Source organism: Montipora foliosa, chromosome 5, assembly GCF_036669935.1.
Source record: "Montipora foliosa isolate CH-2021 chromosome 5, ASM3666993v2, whole genome shotgun sequence".
Classification (NCBI taxonomy): domain Eukaryota; kingdom Metazoa; phylum Cnidaria; class Anthozoa; order Scleractinia; family Acroporidae; genus Montipora; species Montipora foliosa.
This window is the reverse complement of record NC_090873.1, coordinates 34,016,919-34,031,608: the sequence shown is the minus strand read 5'-3', so window position 1 is coordinate 34,031,608 and position 14,690 is coordinate 34,016,919. Positions and strand designations below refer to the sequence as shown.

Here is a 14,690-nt window from a genome sequence, read left to right as displayed (position 1 = left end):
ATCGCGCGTGGATGGCACGCGCCTTCCCTTTTCCCGCCTCGAGCTCGTAAGGCATCTGACATCAGTATTCACACGTTTTCAATTTTTCAGTTTCCACTTGAGTGTAGGCAAAATGTGCATGGTAAAGCAGACAATTGTGGACAAAAAAACAAAACAGTAATGCAAGGTTGGTTTTACGGCTGCGAGGATATAAAATTACATTTTTTTGTTTTACCAATATTTCGTCAGGCACGGCCTGACTTCTTCAGGGAGTCAAACGATTTTATGGACACCACGTGAACTGAAAACAACCGGGCGTGCCATTATATATAGGTGCACGTGAAACGAAAAATTCTAAAATGTATTAACTTACGTTGATGAACATTCCGAGGGTGCAAATTTATCAAGTAATTTTAAACGTGTGAAATCGCACATAGCCTTTACAACTACAGTGTGTACATATATTGAGGTGATCCAATGCAAAATGACAGCAAATCTAAAGAGCATTTCTTTTCTTAGCAGTTGACGACAAAGGACGTTATTCAGGAAAAGCCACTAGGTGCAACTTAGTTCATTGAAAATCTTAGTCCGTTTGCATGCAAAAGCATAACTAGAGGGCGATGATGATCATGGATTCGAGCGCAGAACTAAACTTCAAAGTAAGTTGAAGTAAACATATTTTGAAAATTCGCATTTTTATTTTTTTTCTTTTCAGACATTTGGTTGTTATGGTTACGAATACTTTCCAATCACAGACGTGACGTGGCACAAAGAGGAAAAACGGGAAAGCAAAACAGATGTTGTGATTCTTCAGCCTCGGAAATTTTTCTGAAAAGTTTAGCTGAGATGGCGAGAAAGCTACTTAGATTGCGTCATTAATCGTGAGCGTCTTCGCGGTTAGTACGCGACTAAATTCCGCAAGCTCGGGAGATAAGTACGCGCTACCTTTAATTATGCTTTAATTGATGATAGCCATCAACAACAAGACCTTTCACGTGTCTAGCCAAGCAGTCATAATACGGAAAAGGCAAGGCTCGATTACAATGCAAAGAAAATTCCTTCTAGTGATGACTTTTCATTACAATAGCCGGTATTTTTGACAGTACGTAAAACTCTAGGGCTTCGACGTAACTTCGATATTGTAAACTGCTCTTTGAATGGAATTTATTTTAAGCACTATCAGAGTTCAGCTGGAGAGGCTGCTTGAAAGTCTCCTAGTAGGTAGAAGTTACAACATTAATACTGACATCATTGCAAGATTTTCTTCTGCCGGGCCATGTGTTATGATGTCTCGATGTATCCTGAGACTGGTAAAGAAAGAGTCACACAGGATAGAATTTTAGCAAAGCTGTTCAGTGGCTTGACAAAACCAGACATCTCTAAAGCATTTAGGCCAAGTAGTTGTAAGGCAATTAGTACAGCGAAATTAAATAAAACAAATAATACAATGGGGCGTGGAGGTGTTTGCCTGGTGATGCTTAAAAGAGATTTACGACTCGTTTGCTGATTCTAGTTGTCTATTTGGTTTAGGGTCTAAGAAATCTAGCCGAAAAATCCCCCCTCAAATTTAAAGAGGATTAGTATTAGCCGTTCTATAAACGTTCATACTCGCGCTTCCTTTAGACGTTCAAAATAACCGACAAAACATCTGACGAAAATCACGCGAATTGCATTATATGTCGCAGAAGTGAAGAGTGAATGCTCTTGCGCGTGGCAGCGTCTTATGCAATGCGGGGCGTTCTCGTGTGCACAATCTGTCACGCGTCGTCTTTGCCTCTGTCATGTGTTCGTTACTTGGGTCAGTTGTCCAGGGGATATCACGTGAAAGGATACGCTGGCAATAAAACCCGAAACCCGACTCTGTGAGTGTTGAAAACCACCGTATTCAATAGAACAAAGCACATACAAATACAGTTTCTTACAGACAAGCAACGCAACTTACACTCGTAGAATATGAAGCCAGAAGGTTGCCTCGATCATCCAACGGAATTGGAACCACCCAAGAGGAAACATCGAGAGCGGTTATGGAGTGTTCTCATTGCTTGCCTCTCTGCATCTTTTGCCTCGTTTAGCTTTGGCTATGGAATGGGTTACTCGTCTGCTGCAGTTACACAGCTATCAGACAAGGACACAAAGGACTTATACCTTGACAAAGATGAAATCACTTGGTTTGGGGTGAGATGATTTTTTTGTTTTGCGAGCCATTTTCTTTGCATCTTTTTCGCGCGCGAGGAGCACAAACGTGGCGGAACCACTGAAACCGGTTTTAGCATTTTGGTATCATTTTTTAAGCTCAGGTTTCTGCGTTCTTGTTCGCCATTTTAAGAACAGTTCTCTGCAGTCTCTAACTGCTAGAAAAGGAAATTGTGGCGCTAATTAATTCCGAATAGATTTTTACCTTCTCTTTGCCCACTTGGAAGGTGTCCAGCTGTAGAATCCAGGTTAGAAACAGGTTTTCACCAAATCGCGAAAAGAAAACAAATTAACACTTAGAGTGTCCTTTGAAAAGTTGGATTTTCTGTAGTCGAAGCATCGAAATCCAGTCGATAGTATAATAACGCAATTTCTCAATCATGTCTCATGGCCACAGTACGAATTACGTAAGAAAGCAGACCTTAATTCAAAAACCGTAAAGCTGGGTCGGCCATTTGGAGAAAAGAAAAATAATCTCTTGACGGCTAAAAATATTTTTGTGTAAAAAGAATAAACAGCACGTCTTCACTACCTCTCCTCTTCATTTAGCGAAAGCTATGCCTACAAACATAGGCATTTCACTCAGGCTTTACAGCGTAATGAAATTCATTACCCGGGTGAAGTTGTATTATAAATTATAGACCACGACGTTGTGTTTCTTGGCCTCCCCATCAAATTTAATGAATTTATTGCCTCGATAATTTTCCTGAGATGTAAAAAGTGAAACTATTTGAAAGTTTTTGCGTTTTGTAATAAACTTGCGAAAAGCTAACCCATTTAAGACTCTACAAGTCCTCTTTCTTTCACCTTTTTTTAATTTTCAAATAAATCATGTGATACTATTGAGGGGCTCAATCAATAAGGGCTATTTCATCACATTCTCATGGCTAAAACATATGCTAAGACATCTATATACAACTTCCGAAGGAAGAGCTTTAATGTCGATGTATTCAAAATAGTAAAAAACCCTCTATACAGAGCTTTTTTTATCTTTCCTCGTTTTGTTTTTTTGCTACATTGAATACGGCGAATTTGACAAGCTTTCACGTGGCATGTTGCGTGACGTATCCCACATGGCCGCATCAGAGGAGTTTTTCTTTATTTTGTAGAGTGGTGTTGTGGGGTGATTTTTGTGGTGAGTGATGCGTGACGTTTACACGAGACTCAAAGTGAAGTTCAAATTTGAGCCACGTTTCAGGGCGGTTTTTACAGGTAATAGCTTTAAGAAATACCTCGTGATTTTCACCCAAGTGTAAGCAAATTTCCAAAGACTCGCTCCATATATTACGTGATTTTCTAAAGGTATTTTGCTTAAGACAATATGTTGCATAATCAGTTTTGCTGAAGCAATAACCCTTATACAGCAAATTCACCACATGAATATGTTCAAATGTACTTTTGATTACAACGAGCAATGGCGAACGGAAGTCTTTCTAATCAAACCACCATAACATTGTTACAAATCCACGACTGAAACTGTGGCCATGACTCAACCGGCCAAGAAATGACCTTTCCCTACCGGTGTTGGTGTTCCTTTTATTCTCATTCATTCACTTATCCTTAATTGCTTGCATGGGAGCAGGCGCACAGATGACAGCTGACAATGTATTACTGTCGATCACGTTCACCCCAGAATGCAACCTCGTTCGCAGGATCTCTTTGTCAACGACAATGCAGACCCTGAGAACTAGGTTGCCCAGAATGCAAGCCTTCTAACTGCAGTGGCAATGTTAGAGGCCGTTCTAAAAAGTGTTGAGAAGTGTTATTATTATTATTATTTTTTTTTGGCTGATGCTTAATATTTTTTTAAGAGGTTACAAACCGTCGACCTTCGAGACGAACCCTCGCCTTTTTGGGAACAGACTCATAATGGCGTAGACAGCATTCCTCCCACCCCACCCTCGGTTATTACCTTTGCGTTACTGAATCTCCATGAGTCAGCTGCCAATGACTCAACTTTCCCACAATGAGTCAGCTAGGAGTATCCTCAACGTAAGAACTTTTGGACCGGAAATCAAATTAAATCCAGTTTAATCCGGTTCGGTTACTTTTTCAGCACGCGGAGAAGGGATTAAGTTTTCGTTCACGTTCACAGAAACTGAATCTCAAACTATGACGTCCATAAAACGCGGGGTTTTATTTGTAACGTCGAGCATTGCTCGTATCTTTCTACATCATTGAAACACACGAAGCTGTTTCATTTTGCCAAATAATGGCTGTCATTATCTGGAAAGGGAAATCAAATCATGGCCGCATGATGGTATCAAAGATCGCCTCTAAGCGTTGGTCTCTTTGAAACGCCACGATCATGCACTTTCCGGAAGACTACGAACGTCTTTTGCTAGACTGTGCTCGTGGTTTATCCACTCGTGACTTGTAAACCCTCTGTAGTTCCGTTGATTACAAAATACAGTATCACGGAAAACCCCATGGAATCTTTTGAGCGCTTTATAGCGACCAGAAAATGCTAATTGAAGTGTAGTTTTCCAGTAACCCCTTTTAAAATTTTGTTTGACCGGCTGAGGACTGAGTTGAATCAGAAATACGTATGCAAAGTTCGATAAAGTGTACGATTCTAAACGAGCCGGACGCAATAACCTATTTGTCGAATGTGTCCAATGAGAGACTAGAACTTAGTGAAGAGCAATTTCTATAAAGATATAACATGTTCTTGACCCAGATCGTTTACGGAAATCCATATGTATGAAGTGCCATAGGGCACGGAGAATCGATTTTTTTTTTAATTTGCGTCCCACACCAACCTCCAAACTTTTCAAAGAACTTTTTTTTAACTCAGTCAGTCCACGGTCATCGGCTAAGCGGCAGAAATGCAAGCGAGCATTGCCAATTATGTTTGTAAAAGCGTCTGTCGTGAACAAATCTAGCGAGGAAAATTTATTGTAAATCGTTTCACTGATTATTTGCACTTTTTGATGTATAGATCATTGGTTGCGTGTACATGGCTCCTCGATGCAATGTGTCCTGGTAGCCTCATCTTTTGAAAGCAATACACGCCATTCATATAAAACGTGTCCCGGTATTTTGCAGTTTAGCTGAAAGAAGTCCACGCTAATTTGTGACCAAACGTTTTTGTTATACTGGCTACACCGACCTTACAAGTCGTATTCATAAACTTAAATAGTCGTTGACTATTAAGAACAGGAAACACGTGATTCGGAAGATGTTATAAAACGTGCCACACTCTTCGTCTCGTGTTTAAGATGTCATACTTTACGCTGTTACCTTTGCCACGATGACTGTTGGTTTTTTTCTTTTTCTTAAAAACTGTTCAAAGTTCTTTAGAACGCCGTCAGCGAGCTGACAGGGGGTAGTTCCGTCCATGTGGCGTCCGGTTTTTGCACTCGTTACTCTAGAGGGATTAAAAATATTAAACCCATTTTAAAATTATCTTTGTTTTCCTTTCAAGGGAGGGCGTACTTAAATACTGTTCAGTAGGAAATATAGTGTAACAGCTGCTTCTAGTTTAGCGGGTATCATTGTAGGAGCAAACAACTCCAATACTAGGTCTCTGTGACGGCATTTTCACAGATCAAGCTATTTTTAGACGAGTTCTTAAATAAGATTTGGCCTGCACTAGTGCTCATTCTCAATCCCGCGGTTAATAATACTTCATGCAAGACTTGTGATTAGCTGGAGAGTTCTGGTTTCGCGGGAAAATCAATCTACTGAATGACTCGGTCTGTAAAAGCGCGAAGCAATTTTTCGGTTAACCATTCCTTAAACCCCACAAAACTCATGTTGTCTAGTAGGACCTTAGTAGTTGCTAATCTTTACATGTGGATCGAACGGTCTGACCACGGGCAAGAACTAAATTAGCGTTCTCTCAAAACCATTCATTAGGCCCATTTTCATTACACGGCTAACCATACATGGCGATAAACGTAGGACTTCAAATTTGCACTAGAATATATATTTTTGTCAAATCAAAGCTGGCTCCTCTTGGCTTTCGAATTGGTTAGTTTGCCGTGCGCATGAAGAAACGTAAATTAATCAAAAGTGGTAAAACTTTTGTGAAAACTCTTTCCAACTTTTGACCTTTTGTGTGTATCATCAAGTGAATTACTGCATCTTTGTTCCTTTCGTTTTATCACTTGAAAGTGAATCCTTGAGGTTTTGTTGACTCTTAGTTTAAAGTGTACTACTTATCTTGATAATGCGTCTGCCATGAGCAATGGAAATTTTGTCAAGTTCTTCCATAAATTCGGTTAATCCTGTCATCAGTTATCTTTAAGTTTTGCCGGGCGCTAAGATTGCCTTTTAAAGTCCAGGATACTGATATAGTTTTAACAAAAGGATTATTTACGTTCGTGATTCTAGTCAAGTATTGACTCAATTAATTTCTGAAGTTAGGGTTAGGGTTAGGTTTTAGGGTTAGGGTTAGGGTTAGAGTTAGGGTTAGGGTTAGGGTTTAGGGTGGGAACACAAAACTGAAATTCACCTAGTCGGCCGATTCAAAGGCCTGGCTGTAAAGTAATCTGATCTCACACACTGCTTAACTTGACAAATCTCCCATTTCCCTTAAGGTTTATTTGTGAGTTCTTCTCATAAACTGGGTTTAAGCGTTTTAAGAAGTGACCAAAAAAAAATTCTTTTTCAACTCTATAACATTGAGTTTCCAGTATTCTGATTGGCCCACGATATATTAAGGTCATGATATTATTATGACTGTTGAGTTATCACGCTGGGTCATTATCCTACCATTTTCCAAGTCACCAAGAAGTAGGCCGGAAGCTGGAAAGGCACAGAGGGGAGAGGACTCGCCTCTCACCAATGTAACCGAGGTTCGATTTCCAGACTTGGCGTCAAATGTAGGTTGAGTTTGTTGGTTTTGGTTGGTTACTCTGCTCTGAGAGGATCTAGTTTCTCTGGGTACTCCGGATCCGGTTTCCCCCTCTCTTCCAACGTAAAGTGTACAGAATTATGTAGTACCTTAGGGCTAAAGACAGTTGACACTTGAATAATAACCTCTTACTAACCAAGCGCGAGTGCCGTACTGGAGAATATTGGCCCGAGGTCGTGGCAGTACGGACCGAGGGGAGTGAGGTCTGTACAAAAACACCCGAGGGCCAATTTTCCCCAGTACGGTCCCGAGAAAGTGAGGTTAGTAAGTTGTTTATTATATGACAATTTTTTTTGAGCGATCGGACACTTCTCCGCTTGGTGAATTTTCGTAATCTTCGTCCTTCATCAGCGAACTTTGAATGGTAACATTCTACAATTAAAGCTAAATTCCGCTTGCTATTATTGTACTGTTGCGATATAAGAATTTAATTGCGCTTTTTAAAAACGTTTTGTATTCGCTCAACTCGATTTTCCTGCGAGAGAGAAAAAATACGGAAATGGACCGTTTCCATGGTAACGGTCCGTGATGTAAAATCCCGACCGAAAACCAGCCAATCAGAGTTTTCCATTTACTTTGAGAATTGTTTGCCATATATATATATAGGATATTACACGGCGGCACTAAGATATGAATTTTATTTCGAGTGGTAAAAACCATGACTGCAATTTTCACAAATACAAACACTTTTTGCACTTTTATTGATCTACACTGCATGTTTTATGATTTATGAATATTTTCGCTGAACTATATTTGGTAAAATAAGTGCCTACTTCGAAATTATAGCATGTAAGAGGTTCTTATCTAAGGGATGATTAAAATTAAATTCATTAAATCCGAATTTCCTTTCAAAGTAGACAATCAGAATCGGGGTTACCTTGTACCACAGAGCTGAGCCGGCTCCTGTCTTTTAATTGAAGTCAAGCTGCACAGAACTCTTAAAATGGGGCGACATGGACCAACCAAAGCGTCCTCGGCAAGAATACGGGAAATATTACTATACCTAATTGGTTAGATAGGTAGTACTAATTCACTGTTGATGAAACATGGCAGCCAAAGGCTGAGTTACGTATAACTAGAAACATTTGCAAGCACAAATAAAAGTGTAACTATTATAACAAATAACAGACATGAATATTAGGAGTAAGGAAATACCAAACTCAGTTTAAAACAACGTAAACATATTTCCTTGTTAAAATGATGCGAACTGGTAAAAAAAATTCTAAATAGTGATAGTGTGTTTTATAAATAAAATTCTTGAAGAATTTCTAGGCTGACAACAAATTCTTTCTTTCTCAAGCACGACGCACATATAACAATTTAGCTATACTGAGATCTTCAATACTGAATGTTCTGTTGTCTTGTTTGTCACCAGTCTCTTTTGAACATTGGTGCTATGATTGGCGGAATTCTCGGTGGCTACGTGATCGATTTGGTTGGACGAAAATGTGCTTTGATGTTAACCGCTGTACCATTTACCGCTGGATGGCTGATGATCGGATTAGGCAATAGTGCTGCCCTCCTGAACGCGGGAAGATTCTTTTCTGGTCTCGGTGTTGGAATGGGTTCCTTAATCGCGCCGGTAAGATCAGCGTTACTTTTTACGTGCAGAATTTGTCACGTGCAGCCATAGCCATTGCATTAGCCATCATGCCGCTGCATACCATGCGAGCAGTTGGTTTCTCCTACGATTCCCGAGAGAGAAACCACTGCGAGCAACTGTTTGATTTTCCATCGAGCAAGTGCGAAGTACGTCACACCCCACGTGATGCATTTGACATCACTTCGACAAAAGATAGGCGGGAAATCACCACACATAGGCGGGAAATCAGTACACAGCAGGAAATCACTACACAGCAGGCTCGCCCAAACGCAGCAGTTACATAGCTGAATGCACGCGCAAGCGCCAAAACAATTTACTAACTCGTTTTACCTGTTCAAATTTAATTTATTCGTTCTTGGCGCTGGACTGCGGCTCACTCAAAGAAACTGTCGGTTGCTCATGGTCGCAGTGGTTTCTCTCTCGGGAAACGTAGGAGAAACCAACTGCTCGCAAGGTAGCCGCTGCATGAAGGTCACTAAAGCCTCGTGTACACGAGCATTTTTTCAAGTGGCAAGTTTTATGCGGCGAATGTATTTCCCAGCGTGGATTGATTGTTTTGGAGTGAACTTTGGGACAAAAATGAATTTGGACAGCAGAGACACACTCAAACCATAAGCGATTTAAAAGGTAGCGCCTCCAAGAGACAACGCCATCTTGGTGGTGCAAGATGAGAGGGGCTTCAGTTCTACTACTCAATCCAAAGGCTTTGGATTTTTTTCGCAGTCTTCCAAATAAGAACAAACGATAGCATGTGGCAATGTTTTTTTAAGCAATGAATTGAGCATGCAAAGTTTTGGTTATTTTGTTTTCTATAAATGATTTTATCGTCACGTCATCTCTGTCATAGATTTTTCATTAATGTACATCCACCTATTTTTCTATGCGCACAGAAACCTTTACCCCTCGACTTGGCTTTTAATGTTTTTTCTTATTTATTTTAGAATTACATCTCCGAGACCGCTCCGAGTCGTCTTCGAGGCTCGTTCGGTGCCTTTAACCAAATTGGAATCGTTTCCGGTATTCTACTCTCTTTCGTCAGCGGTCACTACCTCGATTGGCGTTGGTCAGCCATTGTTGGTATTAGTCCTCCAGCGTGCCTCTTCTTATGCATGATATTTATGCCGGAAACCGCACGCTGGTTGCTGGCTCACAACAAGGAAAAGCGCGCCGAGAAAACACTCAAATGGCTTCGAGGACGTGATTCTAACATTCAAGAAGAGATAGAGGAAATTAAAGAAAGTTTAATAAGTAAGTAAATTTCTTTGTAAGAAAGAGAGATAAGAATACTGGGATTTTTTTTAACTTTTTGTGAACTGGACGGATGCAAGTTGCGACATTAGCACCCTGAGGAATCTTTCCCACAGTGTTGTCTTTCGAAAATTTCCAAAGTATTTGTTAAAAGTAAGGACCTATGAAAGAGATGGTATATATTTGCAGGGCGGCCTTGCAGGTTATGCATGAAAGAGAGAAGCGATCCTCGCACTTCTCAGGAGAATTTAAGCAATTTTCTCTTATAGACACCTGAAACTTCTGGTGACTTCAACGGATTCAAACCCCGGAGGGAGGGGGGGGGGGGGTAAAACTTGGGAAACCAGTTGCTTGGCGACGGGTGAAAGGAGAACTGAGTCCTAGGTTCCAAGATTCGAACCTACAATTGTTGGCTCTCCGTAACACCAGTTAGACAGCTAGCAGTTCCTTTCTAGATAGTCGCGAGAGCGCGCAAAATAGCCGAGAGCGCACAGCGAGGCGAGACTGGAGCGAGGAAAAAAAAGGAGAAGAGACTGGGGTGAGGCCTCTCCCCACGCCCCCTTCGTTCATTCGCTCCAGTTTTCCGCTTTCGCTCGGCTATTTCGCGCGCCCTCGCGACTATCTAGAAAGGGACTGCTAGCTAGCAGTGTAAACACCGGTCGGATAGTCTGATTATTCAGTTCTCCTGTCGCCCGTCGCCAAGCAACTAGTTTTTCATCCTTCCACGGGCGCTTTAAAACCTTAAACACCCATAGTTGCAAATGGTAAACCTTTTTGGAATGACTCTAATAACTCTCCGTTTGATTACAAAACTTGTTTGTTTAGGTGCAGAAGGCAAGAAACAGAGAATGACATTTAAGGACTTCACAAAACCCAGTCTTTTACGGCCATTCCTTATCAGCATGACTCTTCATCTCTTCCAACAAACGACTGGAGTCAACGCTGTTATGTTCTATTGCGCTACGATCTTCGAAACGGCCGGTTTTGCCGAAAACAGTACCATGGTATCAATTTTAATTGGCGTCATACAATTTTTTGCTGCATGCGTTGCTTTGACCATGATCGACCGCGGTGGACGCCGTTTTTTGTTGATTGCTGGCGGCGCTGGCATGTCCGCCAGCTGCTTTATTATGGGTGCGTATTTCTACGTCACTCTCAATCCAGAGCATTCTTCCGGGATTCCCGACATTTCCTGGGTAGCCGTCACCAGCGTAGCCGTGTACATCGTTGGATTCGCCATGTCGTGGGGTCCCTGTACCTGGCTCCTTATGAGCGAGCTCTTCCCAGTGAAAGCCCGCGGAACATTCAGCGGTATTGCCACGGCTTTTAACTGGCTGTGCTCCTTCGCCGTCACAAAATCATTCAGTGCCCAGCTTGAAGTTTTTACGCCAGCAGGAACATTTTGGTTTTTTGGAGGTCTAGCGTTTTGTGCCTGTGTATTCGTGGCTGTATTTGTTCCAGAGACAAAAGGAAAGTCCTTGGAGGAGATACAATTATACTTTGAGAAAAAAGACAGAAAGGAATCATCTTCCGAACCAGTCAGAGAATCAAATGTATGAATCCCATAGTAAGCCTTCGTAAGCAAATCTCTGCTTGAAGTGGAAAGCAATTTACAAACCTGCATTTTGACGTAAAATCGAGAATATACCCATGTCTCTGACGTCACGGTCGTGGGTGCAAATTAAAGCTACACTGAGTAGTTCTGCCAAGTTAACGTAGCTTGCACGGCACAAAAAAAGCGAAATTCTGGGTAAGAAAAGTCTGCATTGGATGGGGAGATTTATGTTAGGAAAAACAAACATTTGAGTCGAGGTGCACTTTAAGGTAGTGACAATTCGTTAATTTTCATTTTAAACCAAAACTCACGCAAGCAAGTTTTCATTTTGGCTCACGTATCAGCACTTTTTCGTTTCAGTTTCATTTCTTTTTCATTTTGTGTTGAACCGCATTGAACGACGAACGACGGCTTGTGAAACTATTCACCGAAAACAATGCCCACACCTGCAAGCTTGATCTAAAAAAAATTCCAAAGTGAAGAAAAAATTATTTTTATGGAACTGCATGCAGTTCGACAATTTAAAATCGATTATTTATTTATACGCGCAGACCGGGAGCTTTCATGTGAAAAATTGCTTCCTTGATAAAACCCCTGGCGTTCAACCTGCCAGCAGTATTCTGATGTTTCGGGCGCTTAGGTCGGAAAGAAACATGCAGAACGAACCTTTCTTTTGCTATTCGCGCTATAGTTAATTAGCCTAGTAGCTTAAAATTCAGTGAGAATGGGGTCTTGCGTCGACTTTTTGAATAATTCCATTCTAGAGAATGTAAAGAATTGCAATAAGTATTTCAAAATGAAAAATTTAAATGATATCTTTATCGCTTTTTGACTGGCCGACCCCAGGAATTTAGTATTTTGGAACTTTTGGCAAAAAAATCGCATAAAATGTAGAAATTTAAAATATGGATTGTCACATAGAGCGGCTGTATAATTAATAGAATTATTATTCGTTTATTTTAATTCAATTCACTGATATTGTCTCCACTAGAGATTTCCAGCAAGCCTACATCTGATCCTTCGCTTTATTCCAATTTTTACGGTACGATAATATTTTATAAGACAATTATTGAGAAGTAAAATAGTGGGAATTGCTTCATACGATGATAAGGATAGAGACAACGACAACATTTGATAAATGTCATATTAAAATGGATGTCATTCAATGAATTTCATACTACAGAAGAATTTTAGAAATTCATGAATTTTGCGAATTAATCTGTAATTAATGCACCTTACTGAAATATTAAAAGTGATACTAACTTAATAAATTATTATTATTATTATTATGCTTATTTCAAACTTTCGCTTTGTTTACAAGTGCGGATCGTAGTGAAACTGCGGATTACAATAATCTGGGCAATTTCCTGTCATGTTTCAATGAAAAGCTTTCACTATTTCACAGTTTTGTGTGATTACCCATTTTTGACATTTTCTAATCACGTTCATACTATCAGAGAGTCCTTCATTGTTTAACTTGCGAATCAGTTCTTTATGGTACCCGGACAGAAAATCAAACACTAAATTCACTTGAATAACATTATAACCGGGGTAACAATCTCTCTGTTTTCAATTTGTCTCGTTCTTGAATCTGTCCGATGTTACATACAGTTCCTTTAAATAAAAGCCATATTATTATTATTATTATTATTATTATTATTATTATTATTATTATTATTATTATTATTATTATTATTATTATTAGAGCGCGAGGGCCGTACTGGGGAATATTGGCCCGAGGTCGTGGCAGTACGGACCGAGCGCAGCGAGGTCCGTACAAAAACGACCTCGGGCCAATATTCCCCAGTACGGCTCGAGCTAGCTCGGTTAGTAAGTAGTTTATTATATCGCTTTTTAATTACCTTTTGCCCGTAATCGGCCCGTGGGCATTACGGGAGAATAATGCCCTACAATTCAGTCACAATTAGCCAATCAGAGCGCGCGTTATATCGGCTACAAACACAAGCCATATAATAAAAAGTGTTAAAATTCATTTTCGGGAATTAATTTCATACTGCACTGGCACTAAAACGTTGTCACTGTGCAGCAAACGTTTAATGTAGGGTTGTACGTTATTCATCCTTGTTTGTTAATATATTTCGGAACCAAAGCACGTATTCCATGAGAAGTTAACGTTCAATGTTCTCAAGATCGGTGATTTTTACATTACGTCACCGTCGCCATGTTGGAGGACGAAAACAAAAGATCTCTCACTGGCTCCTTTTGTTCGTCCACTCGTCCACCAACCAGGGGCCGCTCGCTTGAAGCCTGGTTAGCGTTAACCGTTGGTTAAGAGGTATCAAAACCTATAGGTTTCCATGGTTAGCGCTAACAATGCTTCGAGCAACCCGGGCCAGTTGGTTTGCAAGCAATCTCTAGAGACACAGATAACAATGATGTATTGTACAATTGCTGGTGGACAAACAAAAGGAGCCCGCAATGAGAGGGAAGACCTTAGACAGCAATGACCAGAACCAGGTTGCTGACCAGCGGTTTTCGTTAAAACAATGGTTTGCTGGGGGGGAGGGGGGGGTGCTCAGTCTCGCGGGTTGTGGTCATTGTTATTTAAAGGCCCACCTTCAACCGACAGGCTTTTCGACCGTTTGTTTTTGTTATGAAAATTCGCATTGCTTATCACAGCGATCTGATTGGATAAATTTCAGCTTTGGCTGGATTTTCATGTATGAAAATTGTTCTACGGCAAGCAAAGCCTGTCGGTTGAAGACGGGCCTTTCAGGAATTTCCAACGAGAGATCTTTTGTTTTTCATCCACCAACATGCTGGCGATGGCATTACATGAAAACCTGTCTGTTTAAAGTACCTTAAACAAAGAGACGTGCTATAAAAGGCCTTAGTCAACAAACCTGGATGTGAAGAGCAATAATTCTTATTCGGAATCAGCAAATTTATCGTTGAGTACTCAAGCTGGGATGCAGTTTTCTAAAAGGATGAACTCTTACTTATAAGCGCCAGTTCATTATTTAAAATTCTTTGTAAGCTAAATGGCGATATTTATCGTGATCTTACCAGAAGCACATCACCTTAAATCGTGTAACTTGCAACTCTTTCCTTGGAACAAAGATAGAGAATTAAGGACACCAATTTTATGCCCAAATATGGATAAAAATAAGATCGATGCTGCACGCGCGGGAAAATGCACGAGTACGTTATATCTAAGTAAGTAATTTTTCAAACTCAAAAAAACCCCAGCTCTGAACCAAAGTTAAACACTTCAAGGTCATGAGCTTCTG

At 40.4% G+C, this 14,690-nt stretch overlaps 1 protein-coding gene across 3 annotated transcripts in view; it reads left to right on the top strand.

Moving 5' to 3' along the window:
* Positions 1 to 389: 389 nt before the first annotated feature.
* The window catches only part of LOC138004014 (facilitated trehalose transporter Tret1-like), a 14,529-nt gene continuing 228 nt past the window's right edge, over positions 390 to 14,690 (top strand). Inside the window, exons 1-4 of one of the 3 annotated variants that reach the window (XM_068850404.1) lie at positions 390 to 638; positions 8,409 to 8,615; positions 9,578 to 9,884; positions 10,710 to 14,690. The exon at positions 10,710 to 14,690 is cut by the window's right edge and continues 228 nt beyond it. In XM_068850404.1, the coding sequence (XP_068706505.1) occupies positions 600 to 638; positions 8,409 to 8,615; positions 9,578 to 9,884; positions 10,710 to 11,443 (1,287 nt within the window). In that variant the 5' untranslated portion in view covers positions 390 to 599 and the 3' untranslated portion in view covers positions 11,444 to 14,690. Of the gene's footprint in view, positions 639 to 1,691; positions 2,155 to 3,245; positions 3,385 to 8,408; positions 8,616 to 9,577; positions 9,885 to 10,709 lie in introns of those variants that run through there. The other 2 variants (XM_068850403.1, XM_068850405.1) reach the window with 2 other exon arrangements.